The 18050-nt window shown below is 51.0% G+C and overlaps 8 protein-coding genes across 8 annotated transcripts; 4 read left to right on the forward strand and 4 right to left on the reverse strand.

Moving 5' to 3' along the window:
* Positions 1-46: 46 nt before the first annotated feature.
* N7539_003562 (uncharacterized protein) lies at positions 47-235 on the forward strand (the record flags this gene model as incomplete). The annotated part of the gene is made up of 1 exon (XM_056933164.1): positions 47-235. One exon carries the CDS (start codon positions 47-49, stop codon positions 233-235), a length of 189 nt encoding a protein of 62 aa, XP_056790705.1.
* A 648-nt stretch (positions 236-883) lies between these two features.
* N7539_003563 (uncharacterized protein) lies at positions 884-2658 on the reverse strand (the record flags this gene model as incomplete). Its single annotated transcript, XM_056933165.1, has 9 exons — positions 884-1026; positions 1098-1283; positions 1352-1492; positions 1545-1572; positions 1631-1894; positions 1950-2128; positions 2190-2431; positions 2497-2552; positions 2608-2658. 9 exons carry the CDS (start codon positions 2656-2658, stop codon positions 884-886), a joined length of 1290 nt encoding a protein of 429 aa, XP_056790706.1.
* Positions 2659-2856: 198 nt separating this feature from the next.
* Positions 2857-4220, forward strand: rad18 (E3 ubiquitin-protein ligase RAD18; the record flags this gene model as incomplete). Its single annotated transcript, XM_056933166.1, has 3 exons — positions 2857-3400; positions 3457-3589; positions 3665-4220. 3 exons carry the CDS (start codon positions 2857-2859, stop codon positions 4218-4220), a joined length of 1233 nt encoding a protein of 410 aa, XP_056790707.1.
* A 100-nt stretch (positions 4221-4320) lies between these two features.
* N7539_003565 (putative vacuolar sorting protein SNF7 family protein) lies at positions 4321-6051 on the reverse strand (the record flags this gene model as incomplete). The annotated part of the gene is made up of 5 exons (XM_056933167.1): positions 4321-5016; positions 5078-5272; positions 5336-5560; positions 5634-5922; positions 6002-6051. 5 exons carry the CDS (start codon positions 6049-6051, stop codon positions 4321-4323), a joined length of 1455 nt encoding a protein of 484 aa, XP_056790708.1.
* A 927-nt stretch (positions 6052-6978) lies between these two features.
* Positions 6979-9269, reverse strand: N7539_003566 (TRAPP III-specific subunit 85 family protein; the record flags this gene model as incomplete). The annotated part of the gene is made up of 2 exons (XM_056933168.1): positions 6979-8138; positions 8192-9269. 2 exons carry the CDS (start codon positions 9267-9269, stop codon positions 6979-6981), a joined length of 2238 nt encoding a protein of 745 aa, XP_056790709.1.
* A 611-nt stretch (positions 9270-9880) lies between these two features.
* On the forward strand, positions 9881-11684 carry N7539_003567 (tRNA adenylyltransferase; the record flags this gene model as incomplete). Its single annotated transcript, XM_056933169.1, has 3 exons — positions 9881-10778; positions 10835-11380; positions 11443-11684. 3 exons carry the CDS (start codon positions 9881-9883, stop codon positions 11682-11684), a joined length of 1686 nt encoding a protein of 561 aa, XP_056790710.1.
* A 139-nt stretch (positions 11685-11823) lies between these two features.
* N7539_003568 (Tti2 family protein) lies at positions 11824-13780 on the forward strand (the record flags this gene model as incomplete). Its single annotated transcript, XM_056933170.1, has 4 exons — positions 11824-11979; positions 12036-12231; positions 12301-12743; positions 12803-13780. The coding sequence occupies 4 exons, from the start codon at positions 11824-11826 to the stop codon at positions 13778-13780; spliced, it is 1773 nt and encodes a 590-aa protein (XP_056790711.1).
* Positions 13781-14861: 1081 nt separating this feature from the next.
* Positions 14862-17848, reverse strand: N7539_003569 (phosphatidylinositol-3,5-bisphosphate 5-phosphatase; the record flags this gene model as incomplete). The annotated part of the gene is made up of 2 exons (XM_056933171.1): positions 14862-17127; positions 17160-17848. 2 exons carry the CDS (start codon positions 17846-17848, stop codon positions 14862-14864), a joined length of 2955 nt encoding a protein of 984 aa, XP_056790712.1.
* Between the last annotated feature and the right edge of the window lie 202 nt (positions 17849-18050).

Below are 18050 nucleotides of genomic sequence, written 5' to 3' on the forward strand. Positions count from 1 at the left end.
AGGGCGCATTCTTCGGACGCGCAGCAAGAGCCAAGCATCGACCACGATGGACGAGACCACTGCCGGCCCTGTCGGTTGTGTTACCAGTGCGGCGCCGCCCATAGCGTTTGCAGATGCTCAACCGCCCGCTTCGCGAGATGGACCTGGTGACACTGCCCAGTCTAGTGATCTGCAAGGACAGTTGCATCCTGACGATGCTCCTCGGAGAAATTGCTGGTTAGGTAGCATCACGTAACATACTGGGGGCTTGAAGGTGAGCGCAGGCTTGCTGTCGATCGATGCAGAATGAGATCAGACGATTTGATGCTTTCAATGGTTGCATTGTCTCCACTACAAAGTGCGGAGAAGCGATCGGCGTCTGTTTACAAATATTTGTGGAGCACCACAACTTCACTTTTCCGAAGAACAGAAACAGGTCGAACCTTCATCAGAAAGACTGGTGGAAACCCTCATGTTGAATTATCATACAGGATTCGACTATGTATATGCTCGCTTGGTGGTCAATCTGCCTCTTCTTCCTTGGAGCTCAGCTCCAGCTTACCGTAAGAAGGAAGCTATCTATGTGATGTTCCCTTGACAGGCTCGGAGACAGGAGTAGCTCCTATGAAATCACCCTTCTAGCTTGCTTGTCTGATCTAAAAGATATTGGTACGAGCAACAGCATTATTGTCGCTAGTGAGTCCGAGGTCTCGTCTAAGATTCTATACTCGGATTCATGTGAAGGTAAAAAGTGCGTCTAGTGACGCTAAGAAATTACTCTGAAAAAGGGCTGTGTGAAAATGTAAAGCAATGTTCGAAACCCTTTGCGCCTCCAGAGTTGTCAAAATGAAAGGCGCCAATGCTCCAGCACGACATAGTGACAGTCACAATACTCATGATACACTCACTTCTTTCCAAAGAAGGACATGATGTTGCCTTGACCCGTCGGCTTGCCCTTGGCCTTTGCCACATTGACCGCTGGTTTCTTCTTGGGCGGCGCCGGCTCATCTTCGGAGAATGACTCCCATGTCGCTTCTTCGCGAGTCACTGGTATAGAGAGTCAGCTCGTATTCAATCTCCGCTTGTTCAATCTTCGATGCGACTTGAAGACCACTCACCTAGGTAACCTTCTTCGTCCTTGACCGTCTTCTTCTTCATCACCTGGCGCCGCCCGCGTCGACGCCCGCCATGTACTGTCACTTCCTCTTTGAGTTCGGCAGCCTTCGACGGGGGAGGAGGTGGTGGTTGTTCCTCAGGAGTCGGTTCTCGTTGAGGCTCCTCATCGGCATCGGCCATTTCTTCATCTGTACCGGGGTAAGCATACGCATACCCAAGCTCCCATCCCAGAAATGCGCGGCGTTAGAGTGCTTACCATCGGCATCTTCTTCTTCCATCATCTTCTTCAATTTCTCCTCGCGTTCTTTCTTAGTCTCGCGGTTGGTCGATGGCGCCTTGTCTCCGCTCTCAGGGAACAGCTCTTCGGCGTCGTCTTCGGAAGCATCATCAGGCACAACTGTAGATAATTAGCGAATGGTCTGCAAAGGCATCCCAAAATATTGACGAACCATCATCAGCGCCGCTGTGGGTAGCCTGCTTTTCAAATCAGTCAAAGAGGTCTTGTAGTCTATAGATCCGGGTCCCAGGTACGCACAGAATCAGCGTGTTTTGGCTTTGGAGGCTTCGTCTTTGCAAAAGAGCTGAAGAGATTACTCTTCCCTTTTTGGGGAGCAGCACTTTTGCTGGAAGATTTCACAGACGATTGAGAGTCACTAGTTGGTTGAGACTCATCCGGCTTGTTTTCTTGTCTCACGGCAGATTCCTTGGTCGCCAGAGATCGCTTAGCTGGCACTGTCGACTCGGGCTTGGCTGTGGTTGCTGCCTTGGCCGCTGGGGGAGGGCGAGTTCCGGATCTCCGCTAAGATACAGGTCAGCTCTTGGTGCAATTGATGAGAATCGAAACCATCACTTACTTTCACGTCGCGGTTCTGGATCATCCCCCATTGCGAACCACACTCTAGAGGGTCGTCTTGGGTAGATGTTAAAGCCAACTCTCTGCACACAGTTGTCAAAGTGTTAAGATCCTGGAGAGGAGCTGCCTGTACACTGTATACATGAATTGTTTTGACAGACTCAAACGTGGCTTTCGCGTCTATATCGCCGGGTGTCTGTCAGCAGGGTCTTGCCGCTAGTAGTCCGACAGTTCTGAGTACCTTCGAGATCTTCCTCGCGCACTAATAGGATGGATGCGATTGAGACAACATCTGAGGCGGCTTCTTGGTTCGGCATAGAGCTAGGAAGGTAGGGACTGCTTTGCATGACCTCGTCCTCGTCCTTTGTGTGGCCATTCGTCGCTGGAGGCGCCGTTGGTTTTTGGACACCGGAGATCACGTATGTCGCGTGGACACTGTGCGGTCGCTTGGCATTTTCGGTTCGATGAAACTCGTACAAGATTCTGCGCAATATCACTTTAGTATGTCCGGTCTTCTGCTGAATTCTGCATGAGGTTGGGGATCGCACTGCTTAGCTCGATTCGCGTGGACCTTGAGCGAGCGGCTCAATGATCGATAAGTGACCTAGGACTGATCAGTCGCGTCAAAAAAACGAAGTGCGCACAAGAATGAAACTCACAGTATGTCGTTCATTGAGCACATTCTCAGCAAGATACAATTTTGAATTCATGGCGCCTCTGACGAGCTAAGCCAGACAGCGTCGCAGTGAATACTTATTGATCTCGACAATTAGTTTGACGCGTGCCGCGGAAACCACTTTACGCGTATCAGTCAGCGGGTCTTGGCACTCCCACCGACGCCATCTCCACCTTCTTGCGGCGCCATCTTTGCCGGATACCGTAAGAGTCAGTCTGCTTTGAATTATATCATGGAGCAGTCCTTTGACCTTCCCGACTCTACCGACTGGTTGGACACGCCAGTGTCACTTCTAGCCCCACTCGAGTCCTCACTTCGCTGTCAGGTCTGCAAGGACTTCTTCGATACCCCGGTCATCACCTCGTGCAGCCATACATTTTGCTCTTTATGCATTCGCCGATGCCTCAGCACAGAAGGGAAATGTCCTACATGTCGGTCCGGTGACCAGGAATTGAAGCTGCGCCGCAATTGGCTGGTTCAGGAGATTCTCGAGGCCTTTCAAAACGCTAGAGAAAGTGTTCTCACACTTGCGAAGAAGGAGGCCGCACGAATCGCTGCCGGGACTACTGAAGATCCAGAGCCTCCCCATAAGAAGCGAAGATTGAGGGAGGATTCCGAAGACCAAGAGGTTCACGGCACTGAGAACGGTCCTCAGGGCGTGCGTACAAGGTCACAAACCCAGGTGGTGCAGGCGCCAGCGGCTGGACGAGACCATGGCCGAACCTCGGGATCGCTAGAGGTGGTGGAAGATAGTCAAGATGAAGACTGTGAACCTGGTTTGTAGCGACGCCTCATCTGCAACTGAGATTCAAGCTGGCTAACAAGTTCACAGGGGATGGGACGGTCGCGTGCCCGATCTGCGCTCGCAGAATGAAGAACGAGGCTGTCTTTGCGCACCTCGATAGCTGTACTGGCAATTCGAATCCTGTCGCAAACCCTGCTTCAAACAATCCATCATCTTTTGGGTAGGTTTATCCCTGCTTCAAACAGTCCTTGCAGCACTTATGCAATTCATATCTAATACGACACGCTCTGGGCAGATCTCTACGGCCTCCAGCACGCCAGATGCCGATATCTCCTTCCAAAGCACCTGAAAGACTCCCTGCGATGAATTACTCTTTACTCAAGGATACTCAATTACGGAAGAAATTTCGTGATCTTGGAATCCCTAACTGGGGCCCCCGGCAGCTTCTACAAAGACGTCATATTGAGTGGATGAATTTATGGAACGCGAATTGCGATTCGTCGTTCCCAAAAAGTAAGAGAGCCTTGCTACGCGAGCTTGACGTGTGGGAGAGGACACAGGGCGGGCTTGCGCCAACTCAGTCGTCCCTCGGGCAAACAGCAGCCGTCATGGCTAAGGATTTCGATACGGCTCAATGGTCTGTGAATCACGGCACTGATTTTAAACGTTTGATCGAGAATGCCCGCAAGAAAAGCGAGGCCCAAGTGCGGTCAACCATCTCTGGTGTAAAACCAACCTCTGAGCAAGGTGACATGCCGGTAGATCGCCTTGCTGAACCGCCAGTAGAAGATGAGGCCGAGGGGCTGCGTGCAGCCAGATGGGAACCGCAAATACCGGACAATATGCCTTGATGACTTCCCCGGCCACTCACTTCGATACAATTCAAGCAATTGAGACCTTGCAGGTGGCTGAGCGCACGTCCTGCGTGTCCTTATCTTCGATATTTGGTGACTAATTGGCGGGCAACGGGCGCTCTTCCATCGTCATGTTGGACAGTTTGTCAATGCTGTGGGCCAATTGACTGTCCACGTCTTTCGCTCTCTGCGTCTGGCCTGCAGTTTCGTCTGAAGCCTGCTTGATGCTGTCCAACTCGGCCAGATTTCTCTGTGTGGCTTCGGCTTCCTTCTTCTCTTTCTCCTCGTGGTCGCTCTTCTCCATGGCCGCGAGCTCTTCGTCGATCTCACTTTCATCGAAGACCGGCCCGGCCTCGTTAATGATGCTTCCCACCTCGTCCACCTTAGACATTTCTTCACGCAGTTCATCCATTACGTCTTCGACACGCTCGGCGCCGCCAATCTGCGCATGCAAACTGCGAAGAACTCCAGTGCTAGCTTCCATGACCTGCACAATTTCTACCTGGCCGGCCGCTTGCTCAATCTTCGAGTATACCTCCTCAAGCTGGGCGAGTGTGTTGAGGCGCTGTTGAAGATTATGCTCGACCATTTTCCTCGACTTCACAGCTGACAATGCGGAGATGCGGTTCTTGTTAGACAAGGCCGTTTTTGCAGATGCTGTCAAGTCCGCAATCTTGTCTTCCAGACTCTTGACCTGCTTCGACAACGTGGATATGAGCGTTTTGATGGAAGCAATGCTCTTGTCCTCCGGTGTGATCTCTGCAGTCTTGTCCTTCGGCTTGAATTTTATCGTCTTTTCCCAATACCCATTAGCATTGAAAATCAGTCTCGATGTATGTATAGCACGAGCATACCTTGCCGTCATATGCGATTGCATTACTGTCCCGAGATAAATAAAGTAGCAGGACATCGAAGTCTGAGTCAGATAACTCAGTTGCATCATGCAAGACTGAGGCGAACTCTTCAATGAAGCTTTGCTTGGAGTAGATCTGGTCTAATTGCGAAATGCTGTTCGTGGTAGCTTTTTTCACGATCAGTTCTGCGGCCTCCTATGAAATAAAGTTGGTCAATGACGGCACTGATATAGCCAGACTTCGCTTGTTACGACATACCTGCAAGTTCTCTACCAGCACTAATTCTTGCACCTGCAGGTTGGGAGCGGACTCGCCATCAGGTCCGATGACGATTCCCTTCAATTGTCGCACTCCCCAACTCACCACGTTCCAGGGGCTCAGGGCCGCCGGATCGATCAGCCTCCACTGGGCTTTCTGCAGACTGGTCTCGCTAGCCTTGTACAAAGCCAAGGGGATCATGGAGCGTTTCCGCATAGCCTCATCCTGACAAAGGGCTCGTTTAGCATTTGCCACTTCGCAATATCCAAAGGCTCTGATGAACCGTCCACCAACTTACAAAGACAGCACCCAGGGCAACCGGCCTCCCCCACTCAGCAAGTTCCAAATCTCGCAAGAGAGACTCATCGGTGCGAATAATGAGATGATCAGTCTTCTTTCGACCAGCTTTCGATTCCTTCGGGTTCTCAATAGAGCCCGATCTAGGCCGTACACCTCGTGAGAAGGTGTATCCGCGCTTGGCTGCTTTAGTCAACGCTTGTTCCCACGCTGCAATATTGACCGCATAGCCGTCAGGATTTGTCCTCTTCTGGAGGGTAAAGTCTGAATACAGCGAGGGAAGGCGATTCCTGTGTGATTCTTAGTGGGTGAACTCGATACTGGCTCTGCGATTCCCTGCAGATGCTGCGAGTCAAACGCAGGACATACCTTCGGAACGCATCCTCATTGTTCAGAATATAGTTCAGTAGCTCACTCATAGTTGAGCGAAAGCTGCACGGTATAGGAACCACAGAATGCTCTGTCCCGCCTTTGCAGTGAGACTCTGTAGTATAACAAGTCGTTGGTCTCTACAACCTGATGTATCCTCCAAAAAGTGTTGTCGTCAAGTGCTGCCGTTGCCTGAGATACTGATCATCTGGGCCCGCATCTGGTGTGGAGAGGGCCGCTTTATCGATAGACCCACGTGATTCTGATGCATCGATGAGTGGGGCCAGCGAGGCTTCGCAGTGAGAGCTGGTCTTCGACATGGGCAATAGCTAGGAGCTACTAGTCTTATAATTGCCAGGAAGTACTTACTTGTTGCCGTCAATTCCCACGTTGGAGTACACTCTTTCTATAAGTGAACACGTCAAATATTCAGAGATTGAGTAGAGGCCAGCCCCGAGGCTCTCAAATTTTGCGGTTTAGGTCCTTAGTTTAACAGTGGACGTGTATGACTGTGGAGGCACCTAGTGCGGAGGTTTCAGTTTGAAATATATCTTCCTTCGGTGCCATCGAGTCCACTTCAAATGGGATGATGGAAGAGACCAGCCGAGCCTGTCAGGAGCCCGTTGTCAGATTCGCGTGATTGAACTTTTTAAACTTTCCAGTTTCCTTATATAGGTACCCAGACTACAACTAGGGGTTATCATGGAAGACAGCGAGTTACCTACTTCCATAGACATTCACTGTCTGGGCCATCGGGCAAATTATCGAATGACTGCCCGCTCTTCAACAGCTTCCGCCACGTTTTCAATACTGTTCACAAATCCTGTTCGGATGCAGTGACATCAGACAGGCAAAGAGTCAAAAGTAAGATAAAATAACAACTCCATGATCAGGGACGGCGGGCGACTTTGATTATTTCAACCTCGGTCTCTCTATGTTTATGTTCTGACAAAAGAAATTGGCCTCGTAAACAAACATTACGCTCGTTCAAAGTCGTCATTGGGTTGGTCGTCAGGGTCTCTTGGACCACCGCTTATGAGATTGCCAGCATCAAGTTGAGAAGGAAGACCCATGAGCGAGCGACGGTGCTTGCGCTTGTCCAGCTTCTCGCTGAATTCCTCAGTACCCCCAGCTTCACCACTAGCGGGCTCATCCTGCGCAGTGAAACCTCGTGCTTGAAGATAATCACTTGTCACCGCACGGCGCAAATTATCAACGAAACTTTGCATTTCTGGCAATGGGAAGACACCATCAACCTCCAGCACGTCGGCATAGAGACGTTCAGCTTCCTCCAGACAGGCAGAGGCAAGTGTTGGTCGGCCGGCCTGCAGCCATTGATCAGCAGCGAGAAGACTCCACATCCCAGCTTTCCTGCGACGGGCTCCCCATTTCGCTCCGCCCACCGGAGTCTTCGAAGCATAGCATGCGGCGACTCGCTCCATGAATAGAATCTGCCCAACAGAACCGACCAAGCCAAAGTCCATGACCCGCATGGCCCATCTGGCGGCGCTCTCCGTTGCTGATCCACCTCGAGATTTGAGCAACTCAACAGCCAGTGCTAGACAGCGTAGCGCGTGAGTAGCATCGGAGCATCGTGTGAGGTAGGAATAACATGCAGTCTCGAACATCTGATCAACGCTTTCCAGTTTAAGCTTGGCAGACATGGCCAGCGGATTCAGCAGCATGCTAACAGCACACATTTCATGAGCACCCGCGTGATACTTCCACGCTTTGTCATTGCCGTAGTCTGAGCGTATCATCTCGTACGTTGACGAAGCCAGCTTCCAGTCACGCAGCATGAACGCAAAATCGGCCATTTTCCGAAGGATCGCTTCTGGAGTCTCTTGACGGTAGAAGTTGTGTTCAGTGTCATAATTACCGCCATTTCCGCCGCTTGAGCCACTGGCTCCGGAGCGAGAGCTGGAGCTAAACCCTGCCCATCTTTTCGAGAGCGACATGAAACGCCCACTGATGCCGCGCCTACGAGCAGCGACTTGGTCGTTCCAAACCGCAACCCGATTCTCCATATAAGGGATGATAGACTGGACTATGAGCTCTCTCACAAAGGATTTAATCGCGGACACATCGGAATCAAAGATGTGAGAGGTTCCATCTGTCCCCAGATCGACGAGGGTCTCTGCAGAACGAATTTAGAATCGCAACAACGCTTCGGCTGACAAAGACGCTTACCAGTTTCCCCAACACCTAAGAGGTGTTCTTTCGGAGACAACCATTCGCAGTGTGGCACTTGCATGCTGTCGTCATCGGTCACTACACATTGACTGCTTCGAAGTCGGAGAAGATGACAATGAAGACCGAAATGACGCTTCATTTGGTCATACAACTTTGTAGTTTCGGTGATGTCGTCACGTTCTTCATCGTGTACTAACACGTAGTAGCGCAGATACTCTTGATGAATCCAGTCTGGCAAGCGCTGCTCACCCGTGTTTGTTTCTGCATAAAGCCGCCGAAGCGTTTCCAATGGGGCCTTGTTACGGGAGCTGATGGCAATCACACTTGCAACAGGATGCCCGAAGGTTTCGTGAGGCGAGGCGGCTGTCGAGCAAAGCAACTGCCTCAAGAACAGTTTAGAAGGGGGTGTAGTGGCAGAAAACCCTAGTATGTCCTTGGCAGGCACTTGTGTTCCCGACGAGCCATCAGAGGCACCTAGTTGTTTCTCCAAAACTTGCTCAATCTGAGCCAGGGGCGAATCTCTTCCAGGGTCCTGACCGGTAGGCGCGCGGCCCAGGGTTTTGAGATCAACGAAGCGCACACCAAAGTCCTCCCATGCACGACTCGCTCCAACACTATCTCGGATGATAACCTTGCCCGTCACAGTCTCTCCAAAAGGCCGAAGCAAGTCCCAGAACCCCCCTTTGAAGCCTTTATTCCTCACAAGGTCGTCTGTATCCTCGGAGGCATAAACTGCAACGGTTGGCGAAAATGCTCGAATGATCAATGACCGAATATCCTCAGACCCGTCAAATCGTCCTTCAAACGGCGACCCGAATGATGACCGAGCCAATTGTGGTGTGGAAGATCTGATCGAGCGGGCCTGAGGCGAAGCTGACCGTATAGGCAACTCTGCAGTCGACGCTGGTATTGACGGCGACGGCGAGGAGACCGAGCGAGATTCCACTAGCTCGGCATCTATAGACACAGTAGGCTCTTGCTCTTCCGGATACCGAAGCTTAGATGCGTTGCGCCCTGACCCAGGTGAAAAGGAAGGCGGTGGTTTCACCGGAGTGACATCTCCAGGCGATGTCATCGACAACTTGGTGATGGTGCTAACGCAAATTATATAAAGCTGTTAAGAGACCCATCAACTCGACGGGAACAGACAGATGGGCGGCAGCAGCTGGCTGGATCTCGATCGCAGCGCAGCGTCTGTTTGGAAGCAGGGGGGGGGGGGGTGCAAGGGTGCGGGTTATGTAGATTTGAGCCGAAGAATGAAATGAAATAAGTGGGTTAAGCACTGAGACAGAGGAAAAGGAGAGCGCGGCAATAGATCGTGACAGGCAGAGGAACAATGCACTATGTGGACAGTTCACTTCTGAAGCTCCGTAGCTCAGGCGCATCGGCAGAAATGCGGGTGGTGATGCAACCACGTGAGATTCAATCTTATCGGCGATCAACAGCTGCTTGACTCACAATTTCTTTGGTGCGACTCAGGCTATATCACTCCAGTATGTGATGTCCTGGCAATTTCTGATGCTTAATATTCCTCCATCTCGTTTCACACTAAATTTCAGCCGTTCTTTACGCTCGATAGCCTTGTCAGCCCGTCCCTCTTCAGCTTCGAAACAAAAGTCCTCCCCGCGGAGCTTCTCCAACCTGCCCCTCCAAGTCCTCCGAGTAAACCGACGCGACCACCAGCCCATGCATGGGCGCGAAATTGATACGCAATTCCCGGAGCGCACAGTCAAGAGACGACGTATATCCACCTCGCATGAGCGAGACATTGACTGCCCAAAAATGGATCTCTCGCAACCGAAGATCGAGCTTACTCCTCTCGAGAGTACACTGCGAACCCTCTTACTCGATGTCGCTGCTCATATTCAAAGCGCAAGGAACACCACTGGGGAGAATGATGAAGGTGAATTGCAGTTGGAACTTGTCCTGCGCTTTACTGGTGGCTGGGTTCGCGACAAGCTTCTTGGTGTGAACAGCCATGACATCGACGTTGGGATCAGTAGCATGACTGGCTATCAGTTCGGTATGGCTCTGAAAGATTACCTCGATCAGCCTGAAAATCTGGAAAAATATAAAAGAAGCCTGCCGAATGAGGAACTCAGTGACTCAATAGTCAGCTTGCACAAGATTGATGCGAATCCGGAAAAATCGAAGCACTTGGAGACTGTTACGACCAAGATCTTCGGGCTGGACATTGACCTGGTCAATTTGCGCAAGGAAACATACTCGGATGACAGTCGTAACCCTCAGATGGAGTTTGGCACTGCCGAGGAGGACGCTCTACGTCGGGACGCTACGATCAACGCGCTATTCTACAATCTCAATGAGGCGAAGTTGGAGGATCTGACAAAGCGTGGACTTCACGATATGAAGCAGCGGATCATTCGCACCCCGCTCGACCCTTATCAGACCTTCAAGGACGATCCTCTTCGAGTCCTACGACTCATTCGATTCGCAAGTAGGCTCGGATATACTATTGAGAAGGAAACAGAGGCAGCTATGCAAAACGAGGACATCAGTGTTGCGCTACGACACAAGATTAGCAAAGAAAGAGTGCTTGCTGAGCTAGATAAGATGCTTCATGGTTAGTGCATTGCGCCCTGGAGAATTGTTGTACAAATCTGACTCGCTTTCATGCAGGGCCGGATCCTCGCGGCGCCTTGCACATCATCGACCGACTCGGGCTTTATCCCACCATCTTTGCGAACCACCAGGACAATGTCACGGCAGATACATCGACATGGCCTTTGGCATACAATACCCTAGCGAGACTATTGCATCCCTCTGATACCGATGAATCTTTACATCCAATCCGTCAGAGACTCCTGCAAGATCCATCAAGCCACTACAGCGCTTGGATGATTGCTGCCTTTGCCCCTTGGACATCTGTACCCAGTCGAAGCCAAGGAACGGAGAAGAAGCCACCCCCGCTGCGTCCGGTCGAAGTTGGTAGAGACAGCCTCAGAGCTGATAACAAGACCTTGTTCATCTTGCGCGATGCAACTGCACACTTTGAAGATATCATTGCGTGCAAGAACTCGCTTCTGGGGGGTACTATTCAGGCCTCAACCGCCGAGATTCGGCAACAAATTGGGCTGCGCATTCGATCATGGGGGAAAGAGTGGAAGCTCTGTATCGTTCTAGCTATCTTGCAAGAAGTCATGCGAGGACGGGATCTCGTCCAAGGTAACTAGATTAACCCAAAGACCGGACTATAGTGTTCACAAAGCTGACACCATTTTTTGCAGTGGCCCAGGAGTACGAGCGCTTCCTAGCGTATGTAGTAGAACAGGATTTGGAGACGGTCTGCGAACTAAAACCCATCGTCAACGGCCTAGAGATTATGCAGCATTTGGGGGCTAAGAAGGGCCCATGGATGAGCAGAGCAACTGGATTCGTGGTGGAATGGCAGCTTTTGCATCCCGAGGTTACTGATAAAACGGTCGTGCTGGAGGAGATCTCCGGTCGGCGCGCAGAGTTGGGATTGTAGGAAATAGGCGGAGTACCAGAGGCGGAAAAAAATGAAAGTCTCTCAGGCTCGCGGAGTCCTGAACCTTGCTTTTACATATATTCTTCCATTCTCCCTCCCTCTGACTTGTAAACAAATATCGGTCAAGACTTGTTGTGAAATGGATCAGCTGCGTCAGGAAGCCCGTGCAGTCCTGCAGCGCAATCCATGGAAGCGACCTGATTTCTTGCGGTCGGTCTTCGCCGCAACAGCAAAGAATGGATTGGCCGATCTGTGGCAAGACTTGGCATCTCACGATAGCGACACTCATATTGATGTACGTCCGGAAAAGGTTTGGCACTATAGAGACATGGTACTGACAATGTTTTGCAGGTTTGTGAGAATCTTTACACGGCGTTTTGCTTTGTCGATGGCTGGGACACACTCCTGCCAAACGACCAAGGGCCAAGACAGCTAAATAGAGCTGACACAGAGGCTGTCACGCGAATCTTGCACTGGGCTAGCGCTCTGGCGTTGCCATCTTCAGCCTTTGCGACTGAGTTTGACGATTTCACAGAGACAACTCAGGGTAAGCAAAGAGAGCCGAGTGCTGCGTGGTAGCATGACCACCGATCGAACAGTGACTGACCCATCACAGCAATCAAGAGCGCGCAGGAGGACAGCCGGTTGAGATCTACTCTGGCGATCCAGCTCATTCTACAACTGTCCGCAAAGGCGCCTGCTTGTCTGGAGGATCGCTCCATTGTGAGCGCACCTGATGTCGTGCTGGCTGCAGCCTGCTTCACCGATCAGAGCGATCCATGGACGGCAGAAGACTCATATGAGGAGGCAAGCATGTATCTCAATGTTGCTTTGCAACGCGAAAGATGGCCAATCATCGAGAAACTTCTGAAGGAGAAGTTGAGACCATTGTTTACCAAGATCAAAAATCCGGCTATCACCACTGAAGGACGGAAGAACTTCCATCCTACGCCACTCAGTCGATTTGATGGAAATGTCCTCAACGACGAACTGAAGCCTTGGAAGTTCAATGACATCTACGCTACCAGGATTCTAGCATGGATCATTTCGCAGTATCAGGTACTTGTACACATTTTTGCGTCGGTTGGACCCAAACAGACCAGCTAAGTGTTCAGCAGTCCAGCAACAAATCGGAACTTGAAGCTCATTTCCCCCTTATGGTACCAGCGCTTTTGGCGTTGATTGATGACAACAGCCTCACATTCAAGCGAATCGGGTGTGAGCTATTCAGCAAAGTTCTCCAGCCAATCCAAAAGAGTGGCTCTGATATTCTCGTCCGCACCAACTTGACATCGGTCTTCGAAGATGCAATAGCACCTTGTCTTCTCTCCCTACCAACCATTACTCCAGAAGATGACTCCCTCAAGCTGCTTGGCGCCGCGTATCCAGCGCTACTCTCGCTGTTCCAGACAGCATATAAGGCACCACCGCCGAAAAGCTCAACAGATCAGGCTGAGAAGGCGAAAGAGACGTATATCGCCAAGGTAACCAAGATCCTGCGCTCGAATCTCGTTTCCTCTTTCCATCACATAAGCTCTTCCACACCGGCGACTTTGTCCACATCTGCTTCATTTCCCCATCCGCGTCTTTCAGCGTTCCTTGTGGAATGGATGATTGTCTTCATCAAGGAGCTCGGGATTCACACTACCAAATACCTTCAAGAACTTGTTCCCGTGGTCTACGCGACGTTGTGCAATCCTTTCGGCACTGCCTATCCGCCTCTCCTTCTTGCTGCAACATCCGCTACTAAATTCCTGGTCCTCAATGCCCATCCCCGAATTTGGAGATGGCGCGGTGAGCTTCTGGGGGCTTTATGCGCGTGCTGGTTACAGATCATTGGCGAAAAAGAAGACAAGGAGAAGGAGAGTGGGAAAGGGAACCCGACGAAGACTCGTTATTTGGCACTGATCAGCAAAGAATTACAAGTCACTGTGTTCGTTCTGAAAAAGGCGTTGCAGAATCCTGTCCCACTCGGTTCCGTTGAGCCAGATGCAGATCAATTACACACAAGGGAAGCCTTGCAGCAGGAGCTGCAGACGTTGATAGAAGCGGATAGTGAGCTGAACGGCTTACTGTTTGCCAATGTACAGCCATAAAGCTTTGTATCTCTGCTAGAATATAGAGAACATTTCTTTGACTGTTGTTCATGTACACTCACCAGTAACTTCGGCTGTCTTGAGGCATGCGAACCGAAAAGAAACATGTCCCCGCATCCATGAACCCTGAGCTTCCACGAGACTCGAGCGTTTGTTGCTCCCGAAAGCGACAACGCTGTAAAGTGATGCAGATGGTGAGAAGTCTCGACGCTGTACGAGCATGTAAGGTTACTGTCTACAATACTGGCCTGCAATACTGGCCTGCAATACAGGTTTGCGAGAGTGGTTTGAAGAGGGGTATAGTGAGCACTGAGCAGTGGAATGGAGGATTTCCCGTCACAGTTCATTTTGTTTGGCATATATCCAAGCCCAACTACCTGATTCTCGCTGATTTCAAGTGGGACCAAACAGTCGCTTTCTGGATCCAACTTGATCGCCTCAAATTTTTGCTCGAGGGTCAGATCCGCGTCGACTATCTTTTCTAGATTGTAAAGGGAGCGGTGATCGCTCTCCACAAGTCCTTAGACTTTTGCCGGCGCATCTTGTCAAAGAACGGGATGCGTTTGCCAGTACTTGGAATCGTTGCTACGATTTTAGTTGGGTCAGAACTAGTAGATAGAGATGTGACAATCCGAATTCACTCGCCTCTCTCCAAAACACGACGTAAAATTTCTTACATTCTCCACTAGCTGGCGGCCATGCAGCCTGGATTGCGGTAAAATCAGAGGTTTTCCAGGGCCCTCGGGGCCAACGAGGCTTATCCGGGACCCCGAGTGTTGAGCTCCTGCCGTACTGTTTTAGGACCCGATACTGATGCCTGGAGTTGCTGCTTTGTTGATGGCCTAGACATCGAGGTATTCGTACTGTGAGTTCAAGACGAGCTCGCTACCTTTGAACAAGGATTCGTATTGAGTACAGTGGGGTCATGTGCCCGGCTGGGGAAAGGGCTGTGTGAAAATGCATATTATCACTACTTCGCTCTTCTTCGATACATAAGGGTATCTTTTGCATATCATCTTTCTGACAACTTGAAACACCACCGCGAAGAGAAATGGAGAATGACGAAAGACGACCGTATGCATCACGGATCGACTCGTTGTTTGAAAAGGCTCTTACCACGCAGCCATTGGCGATAACGCTTGTATCGTTTCTTCTGATAATCGTCACTAACGACAGTCAAGCCTTCTTCTGACACGTTCAGGAATTCGGCATACTCTGCCAGATCTTCCTCGGCATTGGCTTCGAGGACAGCATCTTCAATCTTACATTTGTTCACGTATTCGAGAAGGTCGAGGTTGGCACCGTGCTCGCGAATTGAGCTTGCAGTCATCTCGTCTTCAGAGGTGACCACGAGAGGTACTTTGAGAGGATGATTGATGTAACGCTCGTATTCCTCGGCTTCGGCGGCGGTGACGGAAGGGCTCAAAGAGTCGCTCACTAGTTGTCCTAGTGTCCACTGGGCGATCTGTGCTTTGCTGGGCGTGGTGATTGCGGTGGAGGGTTGATTTATTGGGGGAATGCGAGGAGCTTCGTCGAGCTCAAATGCTGGTTCTCTCATGATTCCAGAAGATGGAGCTTGCTTGGTGGAAGACGGAGGTTGATGCTTCCAGCTATCGGGGTCCTCGCGAGCTTGTTCTGTAACCACGGTGGAACCTTCAGAAACCTGATCGCTTGGCTCCTGAATTCGGACAGTTCGGGTTGGGGGCCGGTCTCGTTGGAGCTGCTCTTGTGAGATGCGAGGTACGAATGGACTGAGATCGGGGTCGGAATTTCCAGAGCGAAAGTGGGGAAGATATCGTAGGGTTGAGTTCATCTTGTAGGAGAAGACTTTGGACATTGTCGAGACGTTCAAGGGCCGATAGTACTCAAGCCAATAATCGTCAAAGTGTGAAACTGGTTCCTGAGGCCGAACCGGAAGAGGAGGGAATTCTCTTTCATTCAAATGCTCCGGAGTGTACCAAGAAATGTAGTTGGGGCGCTTTTTGTCCAGGTGAAGCCGAGGATCGGTGTTGTGGAGATAATAGTCAGTTGTGAGGTCCCACAGCATGGGCGCCCCTTGGGAGAAAATGTAATTGCCAAGGAACAGATTGTACGCTTCTTGGCGCTGTGCGTCGAGGAAGGAGTTGTTGTAGTATCGCTTGAAGCTTTCGACCATGTCTCGCGAGTGGCTGCTCCATTGGTTGATCTTGCGATAGGTGGCCATGGTATTGACCAGGTGTGACCCTCCATACTGGATTGCGATAGTGTCTCCGTGGTCATGCCACATTGTGGTAAAGAGATTGACGACATCTGAATCAAATTCGATGGTTGTTTCATCAATGACACCGAGTGCATGAAGCTGATATCCAAGGGCTCTTTTACCGATGACGAACTGTGCGGCGTTGGTACGATCTAGACAATCGATGCAATTTGTACGTGCGACCCCATTTTGTAACTTCAGGCCACTTTCAACATCCTGTGCGTTCCTGAAGAAGCCAGTCTTTGGAATGATATCGCCAGCAATATCTTCAAGAGTTTGAATAACGTCCTGATCGCGGCTCTTCGCAGCACGGCTCATATCCCACGCCTTGTATACCATCTTCTTGTCAGCTGGAAGAAATTGATTGAGATAGGTCACCGCGTTGGTGAATTCGTGAAGCAGTTTGGATTCACGAGGCATGCGCTCCCTTGACTTGACAAGATTCAGAATATAGATTGGTGCCCCATATCTTTCGAACAGATTGTCAAAGTGCAATGCCGCAGCCGAATAGAACGGATCCACGAGGTTTAATTCAATGGCTGGCTTGGGGGATACGCCCGTGTTCTCCTGAGTCCAGTAAAGAGGGATACTGCCCCGATGCTGGAGATACGAGGTGTAGTTTGGATTTGCGTACAACCCAGGGCCAGCAGAGTGAAAGGATGTAGTCGTCTGCTCAGACACGATCTGCTCAGTTTCAACGTCATTGGCCACAAAGCCTAGATCGTTTGCACCACGCTTGAGGAACCGTGCGCCCGCAAAGAACCGAGAGCGCCGAGCGATGATCGATATGTAGACTACACGCCCAAAGACACTCATTTTGGCCTGGTCCACGTAACCATGAACAATAGGTAGACACCATTCGTATGGATTCTTCAGGGTCTGAATGGCAGGTGCAAGCAGGTGATTGTTCCAAATGAACATCGTGTTGTAGTCTCGGGATGTGGCTTGGTGAACGCCTCGATGATGCGCCTCGCGCTCGCGTGAGATGTTATGCTGCAGAGACCGCGTGATATCATAGGAATAGCTGAAATAAAATGACCGAGTCAAGTCCAGATTGCTCAGTATTGCCCGGTACCTCTCCTCTTCTGACTGCTTCTCCGACTTTGGCCTTGATGATTCAGGGGGGTCAATGATACCAACTCTGTTTCATCGATCTGATAGACATTGTGGCCACCAAGCACGGCAACCTGACTTCTCTTCGTGACAAGAAGCATGTAGAAAGCGCCTGTAAATCGGATAAATCCCAAAAGGGCCCACGCGCTGCACTTCTGCTTCAGTCCACCGGAGCTTTTGTTGCCGTCGTCTATAGCATCTAACAGCTGGACCATTTCCCGCTTGGAGTACACCATATCATCCTCAGTCACGCTCAGCTCGCCATACTCTGAGGTACGATCGATCTTCAAGATCCGGAATCTTGTCTCTGCCAGATTAATTCCCACCACGTAGAATCGAGTGGCGGTCTCATAGAGAGTGAACTTGTGCATCCGATTGACGCCTTCATCCTCCGTGTCCACACAGACACGATGCTTCTGCGCGAAAGCTGATCCCGGCTCTCGCTCAAAGGATGTCGCAACCTTAGGTTCCTCATCTTCCTCTTCTTGAGGAAACTCGGAGGAAATGGGCGTCCCGCCACCCAGTTCACTGGTGTTGTGGGTTGGCGGCCGTCCCGAGTTGATGGAGCGGTCGGAGGTTGGAGTGCCTGGATCCCCGGACTGCCCATCGCCGGCTTTCTTGGGCCTCGCATCGTTGATGGCAGCCGGCAAGTGATCATCAGGAATAGACGGCTCGGGGACAGTGCCCAAAAATGGCACGTCGTCAAAGCTTTCCATCACTACGAGCCGAACACATTTGTCTTCTTAGCTGAGGCCAAGTCTTGTGTTTGTGTTTCGGCGACGGGTTTCCCCCGCAGGCGTGCGTCCGTGACGTCGTCGGGCTTTTGGCCTGGACGGGTGCCTGAGGTCTAATCGGACGACCACTTCAGATTGAGAGTCGCTTTGCGCAATCACGTGAACAACTTCAAGTATTTGATGG

This window comes from Penicillium diatomitis, assembly GCF_028827545.1.
Source record: "Penicillium diatomitis strain IBT 30728 chromosome Unknown utg000004l_segment0_segment0, whole genome shotgun sequence".
Lineage (NCBI taxonomy): Eukaryota > Fungi > Ascomycota > Eurotiomycetes > Eurotiales > Aspergillaceae > Penicillium > Penicillium diatomitis.